This window comes from Phragmites australis, chromosome 1 (genome assembly GCF_958298935.1).
Source record: "Phragmites australis chromosome 1, lpPhrAust1.1, whole genome shotgun sequence".
Taxonomy (NCBI): Eukaryota; Viridiplantae; Streptophyta; class Magnoliopsida; order Poales; family Poaceae; genus Phragmites; species Phragmites australis.
In genome coordinates this window covers 34,011,299-34,036,755 of record NC_084921.1, presented here as the reverse complement: position 1 = coordinate 34,036,755, position 25,457 = coordinate 34,011,299, and the positions used below count along the sequence as shown (strand labels likewise).

Genomic DNA, 25,457 nt, shown 5'->3' with positions numbered 1-25,457 from the left:
GCTACGATGGGAACTGGGAGACTGGATAAGGTAGCTTTTTCTTCTGTTTTTATTGTTACAAATGGATTGTGATGATGATGGTTATTGCAAAGTGCTTGATCTTATAGTCCTTTACAAACGAGATTACATCGAATCACATGAATACTAATTTTCCCACTAGTAAAATAGCAGGCTCTTTGTGGTGATTGGAGGCCATGCCAACTTTCCACTTACGTAATTATGATGCATTGGCAGCTGTATATTTCAGTTTGGAACAAGATAATTCAGATGCATTGCTCCATTAGTCCATGAAATGTTGCCTTAGAGTTGCCAACATTAACTGTACAGGGGTATTGTTTGCTTAGCTGCTGCAATCTTATGACTGCTACAATATATTTGTTATGTGCAATGTATAGTTTTGGACAATGCAAGGTGATGAACTGGTGCATATGCTGCAATTTGCTGACCATATCGCATAGGATCTATGGACGGTTTCTATGTTAATTTATTGTCTAGTGACAACCATTGACTAGATTGGGATGAGGATAATGAAATGGTTAGCCCACCTAAGGAGCAGCAATCACTATTTGAAGAAGTGACTCCTAGTGTGAGACCAAACCATAAAAGATCAAAGAATTTTAGTGAAAAGGAAGATGAATTATTTGTGTTGGTATGACGATGTTGGGGGTAAATCCCTGACAATGATTCCGGAATATGATGAACAGTGGGTGCGTGATCGTTATTCCAGGTGTGCCTATAAAATGTGTGTATGTTTGCTGCTTAAGAACACCAAAGTTATCTAGATTCAGACCCCTCATGAGGTAATAGTCCTACATCCTGTGTATTATTCTTTTTCCTCTTTTTTACAAAAGATGTCTCCGCTTTATATTCCAGGGGGGAGAAGTCTTACAAGTGGGCCCAACAAGAAGACCCATGTCTGTCCTAGAGAAACGATATAAGCAATCATTACAAGCCTACATTCGCTGTGCCTACCTTGGGTCCCTGCGGCAGTCGTCCCGTCCAACGGACGCACCCCCATTTGTTGTACCCAAAGAGCCTAGCCTGCCTTGTCTTGTTGCAGGTTTCCCACACGCGCCTGTTGCGCCCCCTGTCACATCTGCGCGCCTGTCCCGCAACAATTAATATCTGCGGGGCAAGATAAGGTAACTCTGCGTCGACCATGCCGCCTCAGCTGGAGTGAACTGCTTGGGGATGGAAAACAGCGTGAATAGCGGCATTAAATGAGGTTTGACTGGTCTAGATCAATACCTATCCCATGACCAGTAAGGACTGGTCACGGGGAACCCTCCGGAGGCCCTGGTCATGGTCGTGCTGGCGTCAACTGGTCGCGTGGAGGTCATGGGTTAAAAAACGAAAGTGGGTACTACCCAAAGCTGACCGTTGCAGGCTATCCAGATGGGGGACCCCTATATTCTTTACATCAACAGTAGCCCCCATGCTCCCTCGCGAATGTGATGATCTGAGTTGTTTTTCGTCATGTTGAGGTCAGGCCTAGTCATACCACTCGGGCCCTAGGTGGACAAGAGCTTTGCCCAGGGAGTGCTCGACGACATGGCCCACCATCGTGTCTGGCTTAGGAAACCACATCCCGAGGGGAGGTTAACCTTCAGAGAGAGAGAGAGAGAGAGAGAGAGAGAGAGAGAGAGAGAGAGAGAGATCATGGGGAGCGAAATCTCAACGGCTGTCAGTTTCCGAGGTGGCGGGACCGAGCCGATCTTATAAATCGAAAGGTAGAAAACCCTGGAAACCCCTCCAAGCTTTTGCATCAGAGCCCATCACCTCCAACCACATCCCGTCTTTCCTGCAAAAACCACTGTTGAGCTCCCATGGCGCCGCACACCAGAAAGGAGCCTGACTTCCCTAAGTCAAAGTACACCGCCACGAAGCTGAAGCAGATGTACGAGAATCGCCTGCTTCCGTGCCGCCTGTATTCAGAATATCGCCTTGGGGGGATGTCCCTGCTCCCCACCAGGGGGAGATCGTGATCTTCGTCTCGTTCTTTCTGGTGGGTCTCGTCCCCTCCTTCTCTAAGTTCTTCCTCACTGTCATCTCCTTCTACGACGTCTGCCACCTCCACCTCAACCCCAACTCTATCATCATATTGAGCATCTTTGCTCACATGTGTGAAAACTTTATAGGGATCGATCCATGCCTTGATCTCTTCTAGTTTTTCTACACGGTCCGGGCGCATCCCGGACTAGCCACTGGGAGCTGTGGCTTTTGTCTCCATGACAGTGTTGCGAGCTCTTATTTGGAGATGAACCTCAAATCTTCGTGGTCGGGCTGGAGGGACGAATGGTTCTACCTCACGATCGATGACTTCCTGGACAACCTTCGCATGCCAGAGGCACCGGCATATCTTGCGGAGAGTTAGGGGAGCTCCCACAAGCCGACCGCCGAACTATTGCTCCTTGCCGGTCAGGTAAAGACGCTTGCGGAAGCTGGCCTGTTGGGGTCGGACGTCGTTCGCGACTTCATCAAGTGCCGGCTGTGTCCCCTACGACGAAGGGACCATCCAGCATATCTGTACGTCCTTCTATCATTGTCTGTTGGTCAAACGGTGTCTTATTACCTTTGATCAGATCTTCCCGACGTGGTCATCGACATAGGTCAGGTTGCTGATGGCGGCGGCCGCCAGGAAGGGTGGCCCTCCTTGTGTCCCCCTGTGTGAGCTACCCCTGTCGGAGAGGGCTCAGATGAGACTGGTATGTTTAGCATTTTTTTTCAAAATTTCCTGCTCGAGCCTTTTTCTAGGGCATGGTCTAATGGCTCAAATTATTTCTAGCATCTCCCCGAGGTAGATGTCCTGTGGCCGATAATCAACGAGGTCGAGAAGGCCTTCCGGGAGATTGAACATGAGGGCCACCAGCCCTCGTCGTCGCCTATCGTTGCCCCAGACACCCACCGACCTGGCTGCGACCCCAACCCATTAGGTCGGGGAAGCGACCCATCTACTCGGGGTCTGGTGGCGATTGTAGGTAGCAGCTCTACGAGCGGTGCTGGACAGCAGGAGGTCGATCTGCAGCACCCCGACCCGACCCGCCAAGATCTGGCACTCCGCGACCAGACTCGAACATGCCAGATGCATGATCGACGTTCCGGGTGTGCCTATGGAATGTGTGTATGTTCGCTTCTCAAGAACACAAAAGTTATCTAGGTTCAGACCCCTCGGGAGGTAATAGCTCTACATCCTGTGTATTCTTCTTTTTTCTCTTTTTTACAGAAGATATCCCCCTTTATATTCCAGGGGGAAGAAGTTTTACAAGTGAGCCCAACAAGAAGACCCATGCCTGTCCTAGAGAAATGATATAAGCAATCTTTTTACAAGCCTACAGTCGCTATGCCTGCCCTAGGTCCCTGCGGCGGCCGTCCCGTCCATCAGCAGCACCCCCGTTTGTTGCACCCGAAGCGCCCGACCTACCCTATCCTATCATAGGCTTCCCACGCGCGCCTACTGTGCCTCCTGTCACGTCTACGCACCCGTCCCACAACAATTAATATCTGCGGGACGGGATAAGGTAACTGTAGGTGTATCAGGAACCAGGGGTCCCTGAGTCCCGAGGCCAGGCCAGCCGTCCGCCACGTGTCACCATCCCGCGAGGTCCCTCCTGCGGGATGAGGAAAGTCTAAGTTTCGGGAGAAGGTGTTCGGGGCCACAGTCTCTGGTCCCCGAGCACCCCAGTTCCCCGATGACCCGCAGAGTCTAAGTACCGGGAAGAAAGTGCTCGGGGAGGTGCCCGGTCACCCCCGAGCAGCCTAGTCCCCCGATGATCAGAAGGGCTAAGTTCCAGGAGAGAGTGATCGGGGACTGCGCGCAGCAGTCCCCGAGCGAACGGTTCCCCGAGGGCCAGTGCGAAAGTGCTCGGGAGAGAATGCTCGGGGCTGCACGTGGCAGCCCCCGGGCTCTCGGTTCCCCGAAGGCTCGTACAGGGATAAGCGTTCCCGGGAGAGAGTGCTCGGGGAGGTGAACAGTACGCCCGAGCACCCGGTACCCCGAAGACAAAGATAGGCATTCCCGGGAGAGAGTGCTCGGGGAGGTGAACGGTACCCCCGAGCACTCGGTTCCCCGACGACCCAGAGAGGCCCCCAAGGGGCCCACCGATGAGGTGTCCGCCCGTCAGAGGTCCAAGGCCGCATTAAATGAGCACGCGTGGCCTGACATATCCAACTGCTCCCGCTGCAGCGTCAGTTCCTGCCATGCTTTGGCAGAGGGGCGTGGGGCTATTAATTGCACGGGTCCCGTCCTGTATCATCCGGTGTGTCTCGGGATAACATTGCCAGGATCAAGGCGTTCCGCCCGCCGCCCTGCCGTGGCAGAGGAACAAGACAGGGCGGGCACGCCGGGTGGCTCTGTGGCTGCCCGGTGGGCCCTCTCAACGGCGCCCGTTGCCAGGGCGTCCACAGTGACAATTGACCGGACGCGCGCCGCGTTTGTCCACCGCCCCAGTCACTTCGCCCAGAGGAAATGATGACGCCTTTCTCAGTCATGGCGTCTTGGAACTTGTGCCCCCTCCTTCCCGTTCGGGGCATGTCGCAGTCGGCGAGTGCATAAATGAGTCGGCACACAGAAGAGAGGGGAGATCAGAGAGAAAAAAAGCCCAAGCAATCAACCGAAGGGGACGAGTTGACTCACGAAGAAGACGAACCTCACAACGAACCAAGCCAACAGACAAAGACATTGTGAGCAAGCCTGAGCAGAGCTCCTGCCGAAGAACAAGGAGCCTCAAGCTCTTAGTTAGACACAATATTCTTGTAACCAGATACATCCTCGAGGGACCTCCCTCAGGACAGTTATGGCATCCATACAGGAGTAGGGTATTACGCCCCCGTGCGGCCCGAACCTGTCTAAACTCTGGTGCATTTATTTCTCTTTGCACTAGGTCGATCATCCCCCACCACCGGCCGTTGCATTTACATCCACTTCCATTTATTTCCCCGACGAACTTATTCAGGATCATCCCCCCGGCCGAATCTCTAAAAATGGGTCTCTCGGGATCCCTGCGACAGGAGCTAATCCTCCGACAGTAACTCTGCGCCGACCATGCTGCCTCAGCCGGTCTAGATTGCCTGGGGAAGGAAAATGGCGTGAGTAGCAGCATTAAGTGAGGTTTGACTGGCCTAGACGAATACCTGCCCCACGACCAGTAAGGACTGGTCGCGGGGAACCCTGCGGAGGCCTTGGTTGTGGTGGCGTTGGCGTCGACTGGTCGCGCGGGGGTCATGGGTTAAAGAACGAAAGTGGGTACTGCCCAAAGCTGATAGTTGCAGGCTATCTCGGTGGGGGACCCTTATATTCTTTACTGACAACTGAATATTAGTATAGATGTTGTTCAAGGCAACAATCAATCAAAGTCTACATATTGGAAGCGAATTTATGATTACTTCCACTCCAATAAAGACTTCAATTTGGATCGCACTCAAAGTTCTCTAATGCATCGTTGGTCTCATATTCAAGAAAATATAAACAAGTTCGCTGGCCGTCTTTCCCAGATTGAGGGGCGAAGACAAAGTGGGTACATCTACCCCAAGTACCCCAAATGATATTGGAGCGACAACTCCAGAATAGGTGTCAACACGACTATTGAGGAGGAAAAAAGAGAGAAAAATTACACTGAGGTGGAGATGTTGTGTTCATGGATCCAATGGATAATCTGTGGGTAAAGAAGAAAGATATTTGCGCAGAGAAAGAGCTCAAGAAAGAGGAGATGTACAATAATGAATTCGTCATCGTCGTCAGACAACAATGAATCTATTGCATGTTTCATAATAAGGCTACGACGACTCACTGTGATGTGGGAGGCTGAAGGGAGCAGTGGTGTGCAAGAGAAGAACTATCAGGGAGAGTAGATATAGTCTCAAAGAAATATAGCTGTTGGATAGATGACTATTGGAAACATAGCCATTAGAACATGACCGTTCCAAATATAGTCGTTGGGAACAGTTGTTCCAAGTATTTCTATTTAAAAATAACCATTAATAATTTATATGTTTAAAAATAGTTGTTAAAAATATCTCGGTTTAAATTGTAGCCATTTAAAATATAACTATTCGGATAAAAAAGTCAGATATTAAGGATCTGTTGAAGAGTGAGCAATATTGAAAGAAAATCTTATTGGAAATACTTCCTATATGCGATTTTTATGACTGGACATTTTGAGTCCGTTGGAGTTACGCTAAATGCCACCCTCCCAAAGTGCAGCGCACAAATGCTATCGGGCTCACTGACTTCACTCGTTTGCCACTATTTACAAGTTTCACCATCACTTGACAATTTATCGTGTTTTTCAAGTCATTCTGAGCAGGAACATCATGCAAAATGGCACCACTGCCCCTCTCTTCTCCTTCCTCCACATCAAGTAGGAGGGAACTCTTTTCTCCCTCCTAAATCCACCGCCACTCTCTTCCCTCCCTCCATTCTTCTTCTTCCTCCCATAGCCACAGCCGCAGGAGAGGAAGCCAACCACATAGGCACATGCACATCATCCCTCCTCCATCATCGAGCTCCTCCACCATGTAGGCACATGCACATCATCCCTCCTTCATCACTGAGCTCCTCCACACGATCATGGTCCGGCTCGAGGCCGATGGGTAGGTCAACCACACCTACCTGCGCAGGAGGACGAGCAGGCCGCCAACGTTGTAGTACACCTCACCGGCCGTCCAAGCCCTTTATGCTTCTCATTTTCTCCTTTTTGTTGTGTGATTTAATGATGAGATAGGCTCCCAGGTTGAATTGGTTGTGCAATTAGATTGATGCTGCTTTTTTTGATCTTTGATGAGGCATGCTTGCATGGTGGAATTGGTTATTGCGTCAATCTTGATGGTAGGTGGAGACAGAGGGACAACCATGCACGCAACAATGGGGACGTGGTAGTGCAGAGGTCATCCGCCCCAGTGCATGAGACGACGGATGCAATAGAGGAAGGAGAACCAACGGCCATCCATCGACGCTCTCCAAGGCGGTGGTGCTCACCTGCATCTGGTTTCACCCCCAAGGAGGCGACTCTCGCTATGAATGGCAAGGAATAGGTGTGCGGGGAGTTATGGGAGTAAGAAGAGCAGGAAGAAGAGGATAGAAAAGAGTATTTGCATTGTCCGCCATATAAAAAATGTCAGGTGGCAATGGAAATGGATCGGAGTGGCAAACGAGCAAAGTCCAGTGGGACACATATGGCATTTGAGTGCTGCCTTTTATAGGGTGACATTTGAGAAGTAATCATCTGGTAGTGTGATAAAAAATTAATTAACCCTCTTTAGGGTAATCCCTTCTTTTCTAGCGTGTCTCATAATTGTCGTAGTTTGTGTTTCTCTGTTTGAATATGTTTCAGGCCTTAAATTTACACCCGTGCATTGTTCTGCACAATTGCCAGGGTAAGCTTGTAATGGTTTTCAACCATGAACATTATGTGGATCCTTTTATAAATAAAAGGTGACACAGAGGATTTTCCTTGTCGAAAAAAATAAATATAAATGATCATGTATGCTGAAAGGAAGTACTCTTTCAGTCACTCCACATCACTGGGCTAGGCTATCCGGGTTTACGGTTTCAGCCTTACATGAGGGCATGCAACTTCTATTCCTTGCCTCTTGCACTTGTAAGGAGTTCACGATCAGCGGATAGCACACGAGTTGCCATCGTTGCTTGACTTGCTTCTCCATGAACACCTATGGTAGTATTGCTCAATGCTCCCACTCATACGTGATACGCCCATAATTCAAGCACGATTCTGAAATGCTCGCACGATTGTTCCAAACATTGCGAACTTCCTGACTGAACCAAGAATAATAGCAGAGAAACTAGCAAGACTTACTGTAGGAGCAGATATCCAAAAGTTGGATGTTACATGGCCGTTTGAATTGACTAAACCTTTGGTCAAACCAGATATAGAAAGAAATCTTACAACTCAAATACGCCGATTATATTAGTGGTACTTGGAGCATTCTAGACAGGGTTTTCAGATGTTCCCTGTAATATATACAAATGATTATTTCCTCAACAGGGAGGGCTCTTTCTGAGTGTATTTCAAGGACTTATATGAAGTGTATAAGACAGATGCCCTCGACGCGTCTATAGTCAGAGTCTGGACTCTGTAAGTGACTTATACATATAATTCACGTTATATGATCTTGTACCTTAAAATTGCGTAGCTAACTTCTCTCTTTTGTAGAATGGAGATCCAAGCATGAGGCTAAGATTTAGATAAGCAAGTAGGATTCTTCGATCCTGAGCTTGTGAACCAGAAATTTATAATGAAGAATCCAGACTTCACCGAGAACTACCTATTGAAGTATTTACTTCACCACCAATACAAGAAATTTATACTCTTACCCTACAATTATAAGTACGTGTTTACGCGCCAGGGCGTCCTCATTTTATGGGCAACTCGATTCTAGTACTAATTTGCTATGATAACATATTCTATAATTTTCATTGGATCCTCCTCGTCATCCACCTAAACTTGAGCAAGATCATTGTCTTGGACTCACAAAAAAGAGATCAGACGACTTACCAACACATCATCGACATGCTAAACATGTTAACTCGATCATTTAATCTTATCGATGATTGCATCTAAGTTTAATTGGTATTCATATTCACGTACAAGCGTACACAAGATACCGAAAAAAGAGTATAATCTACTTTCCATTCAGGAAGCAATATGATGTAAAAACCGACTTTCCGATACACAGGGAATATTCATGTTTTGCATTTCCTACTGAATAAAAAGGTTCAATTCATTCCACTGACGAATCATTTCCTCTTAAAGTGTATGAGGCAGGCAGCCGGCAACAATCTCTGCTCGTTTTATGTTGTTACTAATATGCACACATTCAGTCCGGACGGAGACGCTGTTAGGTTCAATGATCTTGAGGTATGAAATAACATATCGATACATTCTTTTCAATTTCTATACGTGTTCAAGGACTAATTCTTTCGATTCTTCAAACGCAGTGCTCGAAACTACGCACAAATACGTTATAACCTGCAGAAATACATGCCCTTCAAGAACAGATCGCCAGGTTCTTCTTAGAACATATTATCAACCCAAACGGCGAGTTTCATGAACCGATCGTGCCGTCCACGTGTCACAGATCTTCAGATGACATCATTCCTTCTAGTAGAGAGCATGCGACAAGGAGTAAGGCTACCAAGGGGCTTGACAACGTATTATATTTCGTCAAATGACACGATATTAATGTATGTTATTAATTACTATTTATTAATGAATAATATAAATTACTATATATGATGCGAAATTGGTATCGACGGGATAACTTTCCAACAATTATGCGAAGGAGAAGCAAGAAGCAGCGGCCAGGAAGTGTGCCCAGAAGGAGGATGAGAGGCTGGCCCGTCAGCTATGCTCTGCGGAGGAGCAAGAAGCTCCGTCTCGTAAGCGTGCCCAGGAGGAGGAGGACGAGAGGGTGACCCGCCAGTGTGCTGCGGAGGAGGTCAAAGGCTCAAACTGTAGAGGCGTTCAGGCGTCAGACTTCAATGTCTTTGACACGCCGGCGAGCCTGGAACTTAGCCGACGCTGCGGTCAATCAGGCGTGGCCGGGTCCAACGCTCCACCACCATCACCCCCCGCGTCCCCGGATGTACACACGCCAACAGTCGACAGTGCGGAGACGTGGTCCTCATCGCGGGAGAGGTAGAGGTAGAGGTAGAGAGATACTGGACTAGTTGAACTCGACCGACTTTTCAGGGGGTGACCTATGAGAACTATTATGTATATATGTGTGTTTGTCGATGCCTATGACTTGAAATATGTGTTCATTACTATGTATTAATTAATGTGCTTTTATTATTAATTTACATTAAATATATGTATCATTGTATGCATGTATTGAGAGAGAGACGGAGAGATCGAGGAGTGAGAGGGAGTACAGAGAGGACAGAGAGAGGGAGGAGAGAAAAAATACTGCCTGCTAAATCCTTCAGCGAGCAGTGATTTCAAGTTTATCATTGTTGGTTGAATCCTTGAGCTGGCAGTGATGCCCTGGGTATCACTGCCGGCTGAATTCTTAAGCCGGCAAGGTCCTTCACTGCCGGTTCACCGAGCCGACAGTGATAGTCCATGGCTATCACTGTCCGTTGCCCACTGCCGGTTCTAAAACCGACAGTGAATGTGGTTTTAGAGTCGGCAGTGAAGAAGGTTTCTGCAGTAGTGTGGGTGGGAAGTTTCCATCAGGTTTCACCCTGTTTTATGCTTATTGATTGTCTGCTCCATGGAACGACAAACTCATGTCGTTGTTGACTTGTAGCGCATCATGCCTTGTTGCTCTCTCTTGATTGAATCATGTGACTTGTATCCGCCGAGTCAAGTTGAAGTTTCGGATGTATGGACGAAACTCGACCGCTTAACCAATCTGCTGATGAACCTGCAGACTTTGTGCAATGCATCACCCAACCGCTACAAACATCAATCGTGTCACGATCAAGATACATCCAAGCCAATGTTAGTAGGTTGTGACCAGTGGGTAGTGTCTGCAATTTTGGACTCAGTTTCTGCAATCTCGCCCGAAACTTGCAAGCCATTGCTTCGCACGAACCCAACCTCACACGATGAGCTCTATAAACGACGACCAGTGAAGCAAAACCATTTGTAGCAGCAATCTATAAACGCCTGAAATCTTGCAAGCCATTGCTCACTTGAATGCTTCCTTCGTTCTGTTGTTCTGTTACATGTTGTCATGTGCAACGGAAGCAGAGTACAACCAGGGTTCGAAATATGGTCGATTACTGATCGGGTAACCGTGATTATTGATCGAACCGAGCCACATCGACTTTATAAACTGACCAATTTTTAAATATGAATAAAAAATTCAAATTGGATTTAAAAAAATAAAATAAAAATTCAAAAAAATTAGAGACAATTCTAAGACTATCTGCGAAACAAATTTTCAAAAAGAAAAATTCATTTGCATCACGAAATATGTGCGCAAACAGTGATAGTTCAAAAAAAGGCAAAAAAAGAAAAGGCCGAAACGGGCCGAATGCACAGTGCAAAAGGTCTGTTTTAGCCCAGCTCAATGGATAAGGGCAGGAGCTCTTCTCATCGTGTCGTTCCACGGCTCACTTTTCCATCATGTCGTTCCACAGCAAGAATCGAAGCTTCGTCGTGCGGCCGGCCAGATCCACTGCGTTGCCACGGAAATCCGACGGAGAGAGCTTAAACATCGAGCGAGAAGGGTCGGTAACCAAGCAAGAAGGAGCGGTAACCATTCGCATTTGTCGAGCTGAGCGGAGCGTCTGACACTGAGGGGTTTTTGATGCGATTTGATCGGTAACCGACTTAATCCGAGTAATTTTTCACCTAATGCGTTAAGTATGCTGCTTAGGAGGGCGACAATTCGCTTTGTCGTCGATTCTGTCAAGCCGACCAATTTATTACTTGATTCGCTTGGTTTTTGGCCCAATACCGTCAATTTTCGGCCTGATGCACTTGGTTAATATGTTGTACTGACAAGGGTAGTTAATTATGGTGAAGTTAATTATTTCTTGAGATACTTATGCATGGCTAGCAACATGACATCACATGTTTATCAGTTTAATATACATGTACATAATTAATTTCGCTTGAAGGTTCTTTTAAAATAGATTGATACATTTCATTCACATAGTATTATTAGTAGGATAACCATTGAGCTTTCTTCTTCCAACAAAGGCAATATAAACTAGTTAGTATCGGTTAGGGATCGCTTTTAGATTGTTAGGGTTGGTTAGTGTCTAGTAGCATTGGTTAACGCCTAAGTACTTGGTTTAGTTCAATATTTACTCACTGTTGGAATTTGTGGAGTGTTAATATGATGATATATGTTGTTTTGTAGTAATCGATGGCGGATAGAGATGTGGTGTGGCAGCATGGGGATAATTTGGCCCTATGGTTTAGGTGCAATTACTGTAAGAAGGAAAAGAAAGGTGGTGGTGCCACAAGGTTGAAAGAATATTTAACAGGGTGTGAAACAAATGTTATAAGTTGTGATAGGGTGCCTCCAGATATGCGCGATTACTTCAGGCATGAGCTTGATAGGATAAAAGATAAGAGAAAGATGAGGTCTATGGAGAGGCTTCGGAGGCAAAAGTCAGCAAGAGTTCAAGTAGATTTGATAAGTGATATTGAGGAGATTGAAGAGGAATAAGTGTAGCATGCCATAACTCAGTCTAGGGAGGAGGAAGAACTCAGGAGGAGGACAGGTGATTCCTACGAGCATGAAAATGGTAGTGAAAGTGCCAGAGGAGACAATGTTTTAAAGAGGATGCTTAGGAGAGCATCTTTAACCAGAGAGACACCACCAAGTGTCGGGGATTACAATATTGCTGTATCAAAAGCCTCTGTGCAGTAGAGGATTGACACCGGGTTATAGAGTGCGAAGAGAAAGAATGCAAATGCAGCTATTGGTTTGGCATGGTCCAAAATTTTCCACACTTCAGGTATTCCTAGTAGAAGAACAGACGATACATTAAGATGGTTGTCAATTCTGTTTAGCCATTGTATGCCATCCTCAGATTTGCTAATCAAGACAAGGTGTCAACATTGAGTGAGGTGCTCCTGAGATACACCGTTGTTAAGCAGGAGTATGATTTGTTGTATCACAATGATAGGGATACCTTTGAAAAGTACATGATAATTATCGATCGCAGAATGTATGATTTAACGAATGCGACCTATTTGAATGTCGGTGATACACTCTCACCACTTACATTCTCACAGTACTAATTCTTATGGTACTAATGATTTGATCATCAACTTACAGCAGCCACATTGAATCTCCGCATGCACTACTCGTATGGTATGGGTCCAAACTTGTTCGAAGATCTCCGGAAGGCTTTCGAGAAGATGACCAATGTTAGTACTGCCGCATGAGTTGCTATGGGTCCACTTTTGCATGGACGTGACAAACTTGGGCAGAGTTTAATGTAGCTATCTATACGGCGAATAATGCTCATATCCACTGAGGAGTACAATACAGCCAAATTTTATCGCCCCTCCACAGTTAAAAGCTTATGTTACTGAAGGTGATGATAATTTACTTTCTGCAACTACTTTATGTACATAACATGGTATTGTACTAATTTTTCCATCTCATACCTAAAAACATTCCATCTCATAAGTTGCACGTGGCGTGGATATCATCACTTTGGTAAGTATTGATGGATGGCATATGATTTTGTTTCTAACTTTTGTATAGACAATTCGACATATTTATTAATTTAAGGTGCTACTTATGTAATGTATGCATATATGCTAATTTTTTTCATGATTAAACAAAACATAACAAATCTCATGCCATATTTTTTTTTACTATTTTTCTGAATTTTTAGTGATTTTTAATTTCCTTTAACTTCGTCGAAATTCGAACAATACGGTCGGTTACCGCTGTAATGTGGTCGATTTTTGACCAATTCGTTTGAATTTATGTCAGTTTGGTAATTGTTAAAATCGACCGATAAATCGTAAAATACGGTCGATAACTGGTGTATACCGATTGGTCGATTCGTTAATTCGGTCCGAATTCTCGTCGAATTTGCAAATTTGATCAAATAAATTTGTCCGAATTCTCGCTAAATTTTGTCCGGTTTCATGATAACCACGATTTTCTGGTAACCGCCAACGGTCGGTTTCCGAGCACTAAACATATTTGTGAACCTTGAGTACAACATTGTTCATTCGGAGCAAACCTGACGACCAGACGGACTCGTCCGACACATTCGCAGTGGCTTGGTCTGCCTCTTACCGGTCACTGGAGCCGGCGACCTTGTACGTGCTAAAGGGGGACTTCTTTACTAGGCCAAGCTTCACCAGGATGACAATTCAGATCGATGGCACGCTTGTTGCACCGTCACGCTACACCAACCGAGGTGGGGACGAATGGATCGTGTTAGACCACCCCGACGGCCTCACCGTGTCGGGCAGCCCCGTCGACGGCTGCAGCGGGCCGCTGTGGGCGTGCAAGGCAGCCAGGCACGGCGGTTGTCCCAGCGGAGCAACAATGAGTTTACCTATACTAGCAATTTTTTTGGGAATTACGTGCAAACTTTACACCACTATTATGTGCCGTGTGTCACAGTCCCTGACGGTGCTGAACTCGAGGGATGTGGTGATCAGTAGTAGCCAGAAGTATGTCAATAGCGAGTTGTACCACATCGTGATCGATGCCTGTGAGGGCCTGACGGTGCATGACGTTGAGATCATCACGCCGGGGAACAGCCCCAACACGGACGGGATCCACGTGCAGGCCTCGTCCCAGGTCACGGTCACTCAGGCCAGCATCCAGACCGGAGACCTTAATACCAGTCATTTTTGCTAATAGGATCTCTAACCCGCAGGTAGAATTTTACCACGATGGTGTTGAACACTGAATCGTGCCGATGGACTACCCGCCCTTCAAGAATTCTCCCTCGATGGTGTTGAGGGTTAGGAAGTTAGGGCTTAGATACTATCGTCGGTATTCTAGCTAGCCTATGGGAAAGATAATTTCAAAACCATGCATTCTATCAAGCATAGAAAATAATTCCTATCATACATGAGTCGTCTCCTGGCCATCGAAGGCTGCACTGGAATCGAGGGGCACTAGTCTCTTGCTCACTAACGCTAGCTGGGTAAAGGGAACATCATCCGACGAACTCACAAGGACCCCTGCCTTTCCTGCGCTTCTAGGCTAAAGGCTAAAACATGCTCGATATTTAAAGAATAGGCATAACTACAAAAAATTTGGGTAAATGCTCATCTTACTAAGGTTGAGGCCGCCGTTGAAGTTGGCACTGGGTTGGAGGGAGCAGAAGGAGGAGGAGTGGCTAGCGTTGGTGACCTAACGCCACCCGCCGCCGTATCTACTCCCACAAAGTCATCATCCTCCAACACTATGCCACTATCGAAGGATATGTTTGCAGCATGCCAATCCCACTCTCTCTCGAACCCCTGCTCCCTACGATAAGAACATCATCCGGGTCTGCAGCTCGGGCTCCCGCATTCTCGGCCCTGATCGGGACCTCAACATACGGGAAGCTGTCCAAGTCATCAATATCCATCACTATGAATACGACTACTTGAAAAGAAAAACAAGAATCGAGAAGGTTTTGCGGTACTTAGCGACATGATTCTTGTCCGAGCTTCGGGGTCCATCTCTACGACAGGAGTCGAGACATTCTTGCGGCTGGAAGAAGGGATGACTTTGAAAAAAAAATCTAACCTTCTTGTCGGCAACCTTCGGTGAATACATTGAGAGAAAAAGCGATAAACAATGAGAATAGATTTTACATATCTCTTATGGGGAACTGTTCAAATAGTATTTCAATTAATCATCAGGATGATTATTTGCTTAATCACGACCACGATGATTAACCGGAATACCATCCTGATAGTTCCAGTATGTGTTTTGTGCCTAATATCGAAACACATGCCTTTTCAATATATAACATCACAACAAAGCTTAACGAGTAATTAAATTATATTACAGGCATTTAGAAGATTATTATTTACAATAGTTTATAGAGATACTACATATCAGAAAAGTAACATCTACGAACAACAATAACTAGGTAAAGCCATATGCTCTCAGGCTCCACTTAAAAGTACGTCACTCGAGTAGACAACACTACTCTTGCCTGCTGCCAGTATTGGCAGACATGAAGTAGCTGGCAACTAACCTTTCCTCACATGCAAACCTGAAAGAGCAGTGTGAGTATGAAGGTACTCGCAAGACTTAATCCATATTAGGTATATATAGCGACCCGACTCCAAGGATTATGCAATTAAGTCGTTAGCAAGGAGTAGGCTACAAGGTTAAGTAAACTCCTATGAGTAAGCAATCTTAACACCTTATGTGAGCACCTATACTTAACCAGAACTACCTTTCTACCCTGTAACCAACCACTTGCACTTGAATGTAAATGGAACCCTCTCATGTAAACAACTACTATCACCCATCATAACCAACAAGCCATACTAAAACCTCAAATTTAGAACTCTACGATCGATGCAGATAGACAGAAGCTTGCTCGATATCCATGAGCGCGACAATTCAATTTTATTTTTACACCCTACGGGGGTACTCTTGGACCCACACGATACGAGATGACCGCCTACATAGCCTGTCAGTTACAAGTGATGATTCACCTACCCACCCCGAACCTTTATCCCCATGCCTAATGTATGTGGAGGCCACCGAGACCCCGAACGTACTATGATTTACTAGCGTTTCTCGGTGACTCTACAAGCCCTTGCTCACACCCCGGGCATATAGGTCAAATGAACGCGACGACTTATAGTATTTGGTTTACCTGCCCTATATCCGAGTATGTGATAAGTACGGGAAATGCTAAAGCCAACAACACTAATGATCGGTGCTTAACCGATGCAAGCGGTCTATGGCATCCGAGTTCCTCTCCCAAACTACACCGAGGAACTCCTCCGGTGTAGAAGATACTTCTAGCACCACCCACATCTCGCCTCACTCGCACATCTCATACAATCCAACATCACAATCAATATTATTGTGGACAATAAGTAAGGCCTAAGCTCACGAACTACCGAGGGCCTATGCATTGCTAAGCATTTCAAATAACTCTTAAGTTAGACATCAACGATGTTATTAAGGCTACAAGGATATGGATCATCAACAACTCAAGGTAAAGGTAATGCAAATCAATATAGGTTCTACCCATATAAACCTAACATCAACATCGCTCAACATGCAAACATACATACGCGACAACTTATCAATTTAGACTCCATTCAATTCAAACTAAAGGGTGCAATATGCTTAGATGTTTGCCTTTTTGCTCCTAATGCTTTGCTCACGATCTGAACATTTCCAGGTTCCAACTCAACCACGAAGAACGGCAACACATCACTCTCTAAACAGAATATGAACACATCGAATAAATAAATGAATGATGGAAAAGTGTGCAGAGTATGCATGGTTGAGTATTAAGAGAGAGCCGAGTTTCGAAAACATCTGCAAAAGAACATCAAAGGACTCAGGTTGGAAAAGGTTCAAACCTCGGATAAGGCAACCTAAGCTCATAAAGCTTTGAGTAACTGACGGTCAGACCGCAGGTATTGTGGCGGTCAGACCAACTATCGTGCAGAAGATTTTGGCCTTTGGCGGTCAGACCAACGGTATGTTAGTGGTAAGACAGCCGTCTGGCGGTCAGACCAACCCTAGTGACGGTCAGACCAACCTTAGTGGCGGTCTGACTCCTAACTATGGGTTTGACTAAGGTTTTGATCTCTAATATGGCGGTCAGACTGACTTGACCGGCGGTTAGACCACGAGTACATGCCAGCAACACCATTGCAAGGTCGCCGGCGAAGGCTTCGCCGAAGCCTTCGACTACGAAGGGTACCAAAATGCTCTATGGAACTAGTGGAGTGCTTCTAGGGTGGTTTGGATACTTTTCACCGAGCCAAACTTGGAAAGCTCTACGGATGGCATCTAAGCTAAGGTTGAACATGGGCCTAAATGAAATGAGGACCAATTCGAGCTTAGGAATGACGAAGAGATGGTAGGAGATGCCTCACCTTAGCGTAGGGGAGCTTTCTAGCTAACAAATCCAAATCTCCGATTTAGAGATCAGGCTCTGGGGTGGCATATGGGTTTGCGGGGCGATGAACTTTCCTCCAATGAGGGAGAAGAGGGGAGGAGCTCGGGGAAACCTCCAGGAAGCTTGAGGGAGTCCCCTCCGTCGATCTCCGGTCGTCGAAGCCATCGAGGTATCTCTTCTTCTCTCTCTAGGGCTTAAGTGAGGGCGAGAGTGAGAGAGCAAAAGAAAAAGATAGATTGAGAGGGAGTGTGATGGATCCCCTTAATGGGTGCTCTGTGTACTGGCGATCAGACCGCGGAGAGCTTCGGTCAGACTGCGGAAGCGGTTTGATGCTGAAAGTCTTATTCTTGTTCCTTTTTTCTTATTCTTTTTCTTTTTTAATATCTATGGGGTTTCTCCTAATTAGCTTCTATGTCATTTTCACTCTCAAATACTCATGTGTATGTGGGGAAAATACGTGAAGGTTCAAAACGCATAACTTTTGAAACGCGCTTAAACTCAAATTGATAACAAATCACACAAAACATAATGCAATTATGATTAGGCATGCCTAATTTCATAACTAACATTTTGGGACGTGACATCCCTTAAATATGACTCTCTTTATAGATCTTCTTCTTGCCCATGGCGGCGAAGAGATTGAGAGAAGAGGGTTTTTGGAGGGGTTTGGAACAGGGGAGCAAGGAAAACGATGAGTGTGATGGAAAGCAATTGATGACGGAATAATGGGCAGTGAAGCGGGTCTCCCTTTGCCTTTATGCAGAGCGGGGACTCCCGAAAATAGCAGTTCAATTGACAACATGACATGACTCGGGGCCACAATCTCTATTTTTAGTACATGTGTAGGGAGAGCTTACCTTAACATGAGTTTTTATAGCAATTATCTCTAATTAATTTCATATTCTTAAGATTCTTGCTATTGAAACTCATATTCGAGTCTTCTTTATGCTATGTGCTAAAAGTAGGCTTAAACCTTAAAACACATCAGTACTTAGAATTATTGTCATCAATTACCAAAAAGGGGGAGATTGAAGCATCTAGGCCCCTAATTCGTTTTTGGTAATCAATGACAATATGTAATTTGTGGACTAAAATGTTTGAGTTAAGTTATGAAAAGATCAGTTCCAAATGTGCTACAAAGCTAGAAGAAGTATGTGTGGAAAATATGCAAATGGCTAACTCAAGACAAAGGTATAAAATGTAGGATATTTTTTTACTGGTCAAAGGTGATTGGAGAAGAAAATTGATTGGATTAATAGATAAGTGATGTATTATAAAAAGGGGTTGATGCGCATCTACTTGAGATATAAAAAATGCTCAAGTTGCTCAAACTTGCATTTCATATAGGATGAGAACATTTAGTTTGAGAAGAGCCAAAGAAAATAATGGCTTTCGAAGTTCTGAGTTGTGACGGTCAGACCGTCGAGCATTGCCGGTCTGACCGCTGTATAAATCTGGTCAATATTGAGTAGTTTTCTAGCCCTAGTCTAACTGCGAGGTTAGCTGGTCTGATCGCCAAGGCTAGATAGTTTGACCGCCGTGGCCAGCCAGTCTGACTGCCCGAGAACAAAGAGGTTTGGTACTCTGTTCCTTTCCCGTGGTCTGATCGAAACACTAGGCGATCTGACCGCTAGACATGTGTCAGATTAATCATCATGATTTAATAGCCATTATATAGCTAGTGGTCTGACCGCCAAATGACTCGCGAGCTAACTGCCAGAACCACTGAGTTGTCAAATCAACAGCAACGACCATATTTTCAATGGTAGGCTATAAATAGACGCTTGGCTGGTTCAATGGGGTACTCTAGCACTTCACTACAATAAATTTGAGGACATGCCCTTCTTCTCTCCCTCTCTTGGCTTAGTGGTTGCATATTTGAGAGTGTGAGAGCATCTAGTGCATAACTTGAAGAATTTGAGCATTGAGGCACTAGTGATGCTTCAAGCAAGCGTCATCGACTTGTTACTCTTAAAGGTTGCCGCCTCCTAGACTGCTTGGAGGTGGTTGTGCCATTGAGTCCTTCAAAGAAGCTTGTGAAGGAGCCACGGTGGTGTTTGTTAGAGGCTTTGAGTACACCTTGCCGCAGTGGCTAAGTGTTACTTTAGTGAAATCGGGGTATTGAGTAGTTCATTGCTCTATTCCGGTTTAAGATCAAGTTGCTTGGCATGAGCCCTTTCTCATGTGAGAATGGAATACTTGATCGAGAAGGGGTTAAAAGCTTGAACTCACCTCAACACTGATTAGGGATGATCGGCAAATCACCAATACAACAGGATAAACTTGGAGTGTCATCTCTCGAGATATTTATTTTATTATTGAGCTATTTACTTTCATGCGATTTACCTTATACAATTTATCTTCTTAGAATATAAATTGTTGCATATCACCCTAGAATTGTAAACCTTGACATAGCTCTTTGTTGTTTCATATTGCTCTAGTGTTTTTTAGTTTGTTTCCGTAAGTTTTCTTGATTGCTAAGCAATTATTTTTAAAATCGCCTATTCACTCCAATTTAGTCGGTATCTTAGATCCTACAGCTGGACATATACTTGAACCGTCGAAGCCTCATTTCATGTACTGATAGGAGTTTCATGATGAATAATAGATAGTTATCATATCTGGAGACCCTAGAGTTTCTCGTAATTCTCGGGGCATATGTCTTTATCTTTGAGAAGGGGATCCTTGAAAGAAAGAAAACTACCCGCAGATAACCAAGGCGTCTTGTAACTGGGAAGGTGAATCTCCAAGAATAGGAAGGAGGTATCTAGAGGATAAACGACACTCCCATATATATATATACGGAGCTAAGGGGCTCTACAGAGGACAATTACCACAAGTGATACAAGCCCAAACAACTTATTAAATGCCAACAGAAGCCAAGGAAGAACTCATCGACTAGGTTTAGATCCATCTAGGTAGCTACACCTCAATTTGTAACAGCCTCAGATCAATACAAGACAAACAAGACGTAGAATTATTATCCTTAGAGAGACCCAAACGTGTCTAAAAACCTCCGTGTGTTCCATTTTGATTCGTCTACTTCAAGCATCCCCTATTTCTTCAACATGTTCATTAGATCGACGATTCACCAATTGTCGACACGACCCTTATGCGCCCTTCAACCATAGATCTGGCTACCCCAGCTAGTAAGGATTGGATGCACTTGATAGTCGACTTAAGAAAGGAGATCATCATTCAAGCCGAAAACTCTCATCAGGCCTTAGCCAGAAACAATGCTAATCGGGGTAGGCCAAGCAATCTCCTGTATGAGACACATCAGACATGGAGAGGCGTAACCCCAGGAACAAAGCTTCCTGGGATGACAATCGGGCGAACAATCACCATGATAGCTCACCAATCAAAGGTCATTCAATCAATCACTTGCGTGAGGTCATTGATGACTAGCTGAGGCACCTGAGGGCTTCTAAAGAGGCTTCATCTTCCCCTCATCGATCCAATCGGGGAACATCTCGACATTGATCGAATTGGGACCAATCTCCGATCTGCTTGGAAAAGACTCTTGGGGATGCTGGAACCAAGCAATGTGCTATCGACGGATGCCTGGCTTTCTCTCTAGATTTACAGAACGTAAGTTGGCCGGCAACATTCTGCCCCAGGATGATCGAGTAATACGATGGAAATATAAATCCTGTTGAATTTCTCTAGATCTATATCACGACCATCCAAGTGGCTGGTGGGGATAAGAAGGTAATGGCTAATTACCTCCCTATTCGCCTCTATAGGGGTAGCCAAGATATGGTTGGCTAATTTACCGCCGAGGATAATCTACTCATGGGAGCAGCTTTGCGACATATTCTGAGCTAACTTCTAGGGTACATACATTCATCCTAGCATGAAAAATGATCTATACCATTGCGAGCAGATGGGGAATGAAACCTTGTGCGAGTTTGTACACCATTTAAGTAAGATCCGGAACAACATCCCTAAGGTCAGCGACTACAACATCATACAAGCATTCATTCGGGGGGTCAAGAGCTGGAGATGCATTGAAGATATCACCATCCAAGAGCCCAAGACGGTTATGGAGCTTAGGAAGATTGTCTATGAGTCTGCTAAGGCTAAAGACACGCTTATCTTTGTCAAGGAGAAGGCTCAGGGCATCAAGCACCCTCAACCGTGCTCGAGGGCGACAAGGCAAAGTCCAAGCGCAAGAAGAACGCCAAGGGAGGTAAGGGCAAGACAAATAATTATGAGTAAGTTTTTGAAGATCTACTTGATACCCGTCCCAACAAATGTCTTGGTTCCTCCTAGGGCAAGATCTCTACACCAGGCTTCGACGAACATGACGGTAAGCCCTATTTGTGAGTAGACAGTCCAGAGCTTAATAACTACTAGGCGCTGAAAACTGAAATCAACATAGTGTGTACCCTCTGAAAGTGGATTCCAACAAGAAGAGAAGAATAGTTAGATTGTGAACTTGAGGTTGCGAAAGGGCTACTTATTGTGTTCCACGGGTAACTGGGGCTATGATGCCTCCCACTCAAGCAGACCAAAGGCGGTCATAATAAGCACCTCAACTAGTGATCAACATGTCCTAAATTAACCGAAGAAAAAGCCAAAAAGAAAACCATGATATGTTGTCAAAAGAGTCCAGTACAAAGTACTCCCATCAAACGTGAAAAATGTTTAAGTTCCTAACTAAAACTAACAAAATCTATCAAGTGTTTTTTTTTTACAAACTACAAGATAAAAAGGAAGACTATGGACTTCTCACTCTCAGCCTTCTCCAGAGCCTCCTCCGTGGTCTCGGATTCTTGCCACTTTGGGATCGCGCTCGCCATCTCATCAGTAGAGGAGTTCTCTTTCTCGATCTTCTTGCCCATGGCGGCTGTGAGATTTAGGGAAGAGGGTTTTGGGAGGCAAAAGCATGAGGAGAATGACAAGTGTGATAAAAAGCAATCGATGATGAAAGAATGAACGTTGAGGCGATCTTTCCATTTGCCTTTAAGTAGAGCAGAGGCTCCTGGAAACGGTGTTTCGACTGATGATGTGATATGACTCGAAGCCACGATCTCCTACTTTATTGTCATATCGCATTTAATGCCCAACGCATGCGGGGTAGTTGGCGCCGTACCCCAAGGAGTTTAGCTCCTCACGCTGCTACCGTAATCATGATATTCTAGCAGGAAAATATTCTCACTACTACCTGAAATCTCAGCTACGATGTTTCAACTTTCAAAATCAACCAGTGAAAAAATTTTGTCCTTCCAAAGGGTGAAGCTAACAGAAAATCTACTCGGATGGAACACCTTCTCGAGAACTCTCTTGGGGGCTCGAAAGCGTTCGAGATTACGAGTAGAAAATCAGAAAACCTTGTTAGAAGCTTCACCCTAATTGGTGACCCGAGCCCTACTCAATGGCATGGTTGGACAAAAATCTTATCTTTATTGGCCATATACTTGATCTGTCGAAGCCTCATTTCACATATTGATGGGGGGCTTGACAATAAATAATGGATTGTTACCATATCTGAGCACCCTAGGGTTTCCCGTAATTCTCGGGGCATATCTTTATCTCTGGGATGAGGATCCCTATATGAAAAGAAGCCACCAGTAGGCACCTAAGTCATTGCATAATCAGGAAGATTTATCTCCAAAAACAGGAAAGAGGAGTCCAAAGAACGTACATCACCCCCATATATATAGAGCCGGGGACCCTACGAAGGAGAGGAATACAAAGCCCATACAAGTCGAAGACATAGCAACACAAGCCAACAGGAGCTGAGTAAGAAAGTCGTTGACTAGGTTTAGATCTAGCTAGACTAGCTACGCACCCCTTTGTAACAAGCTCAGATCAATACAAAACAAACATGATGTAGGGTTATTATCCTCTTGGAGTCTTGAACCTATATAAAAACCCCTGTATATTCTCCTGTAATCCATCTACTCAAAGAATCCCCTATTTCTTCAACAAATTCATTAGATCGGCGGTTCACAAACATCAACAATATCTATGTGCATTGTGTGTATGAAATAGCTAAAAATCAAATGCTATATTAGAATGTGCATAGGATGTATGTAACGGATAGCGAAATGGAAACCAAAGATCAGAAGATAGTAAAAAAATTAGAGTTTCAAAGATACCACATACTGTTCTAGAAAAAATATCAAATTGCGATGACCTATACAGACAATTTTGACCTATGAAATCGCCAACGATATGTTTATCCATCTTAGAGATGGTTGTGCCAGTTTAAAACTGTCTGATATTTGAAGAATCAATAACCTGATGTTATGCGTCTCTTCGCTTTTAATATACGCACGATTGGGAGCTGGCCAGTTACTCTCTCTCCATGGATCACTTATTTCATTCTCGTCGCTCATGTTTTGTCTTCCACTTTCAACTTGCAACTATGGGTTCATCTTCCGAGCAGCCAGCCTATCTGAATGAGCATCATCACTAGTTTTGGTTGCCGAACCAAACATGGGGGAGGAGAAGGAGAGCAAGGAGGAGGCCGCAGACATCAATGACCAGCAATGGTGAGGCTATTGTGCAAGCCCTACATGAGGAACTTGTGGTCGCGAATGAGGATGTTGATGCCACTGGCAACAACCATGATGAGGAATGTGTAATTAATAATTATACATTTACTATAAAATACAGTACATCCTTGTAATGGATATTCACCATACACGTGTCCTAAATCCGATATAGTAGGTTTTACAACCGCCATGGGGGTAAATAAGGCATATGCTAATATTCTAGATAGTTCATCGTGTTTTATATGAAAACCATCCTCAGATTAGGAAGGAATATTCTTGACATCCAGAACAAATACAATCTGGGAAGGTAATGCTCGGAGTTTCCTAGTATGATAAGAGTTCTCTACCCTACTATATAAGGAGGGGTGGGGTACGTCAAGGGAGAACGAAGGAACGGAGGTTAAATGAATCCAAGAAGGCCCAGAAGCAAAGAGATCTCGAGCTAGGTCGAATTCCTAACCATGAGCTGATTAAGCAATACAAAACAAGCCTAGTCATATAGGAACTGAGATCCACAATAGAGTCATACCACATCGATGTTCATCCAATAATTGCTTTAGGATTTAGAATGTTATAGAACTAACCGAGAGCCATATGATTAGATCTAGACACATCCCAATTGTAATTATTTTTTCCTGAGATTAATCAAGAAGAAATAGGACATAGGTTTGTTATCTTAAGGGAGATTTGAACCAGTATAAAATCTCGTGTCTCTTTCTTTGACACACAATTGAGGACTAAATATCCATACTTTATACAAGTATTTGCATAATCGACTATACCAATCATCGATAGATGGCATCGTTTGTGGGAATATGACAAGACAGGTCTTCATCAACTAAGTGTATCAAGTCTCTATCAATGGGCTACTCTGACGATGGGTTTTATGATGACTTCGAACCGGACATCTATGTGAGGTCCGACGAGTTGGCAAATGTTCCTCAATCTCTGATGGTGACCCAACCTCATCCGCCACGCTACCCAACCTTGACCTCCTTTACCATGCCACCATTGCTTCGACTTCATCCACCATGACATCCTCTATTGTGTGTGGCCCTAGCCCCGGCGTCCTCCATCGTGCCGCCCTAACGTATGGATGGATGGATGATGATGATGCCATTGTTTGATTCTAGTTGATTTTTGGTGAATTTTAGGTTAAATATAGATACATTTTAGGTTATTTTTACGGTTTTAGTAAATTAGTTGCCTCTTATAGCAATTTTAGTTTAATTTCATGTGTTTATTATGAAATGGACTAATGATACGAAACCCCATATTAGAAAAACACAATGTTGGATAGCTAGGTGTAGTTTACGGAAAATAATCCTATGAGACTGGGTCTCATGCATTTGGGGTCTAGACCTAATTCATAGCGTGACACGTGGCAATTTATTTCCTTC

At 44.7% G+C, this 25,457-nt stretch overlaps 1 protein-coding gene across 1 annotated transcript; it reads left to right on the top strand.

The window, feature by feature from the left end:
- Positions 1 to 2,621: 2,621 nt before the first annotated feature.
- Positions 2,622 to 14,313, top strand: LOC133884287 (polygalacturonase-like). Its single transcript, XM_062323643.1, has 4 exons — positions 2,622 to 2,705; positions 2,786 to 3,102; positions 13,680 to 13,994; positions 14,073 to 14,313. Exons 1-4 carry the CDS (start codon positions 2,622 to 2,624, stop codon positions 14,311 to 14,313), a joined length of 957 nt encoding a protein of 318 aa, XP_062179627.1.
- The last annotated feature ends 11,144 nt before the right edge of the window (positions 14,314 to 25,457 follow it).

Excerpts from the sequence above, each read along its gene's own strand:
- LOC133884287 (XM_062323643.1), top strand. The coding sequence starts at position 2,622 with ATGGCGGCGGCCGCCAGGAAGGGTGGCCCTCCTTGTGTCCCCCTGTGT. Across the intron at positions 2,706-2,785 it reads AGAGGGCTCAGATGAGACTG|CATCTCCCCGAGGTAGATGT; the intron begins GTATGTTTAGCA and ends AATTATTTCTAG. Across the intron at positions 3,103-13,679 it reads ATGCATGATCGACGTTCCGG|CAAACCTGACGACCAGACGG; the intron begins GTGTGCCTATGG and ends GTTCATTCGGAG.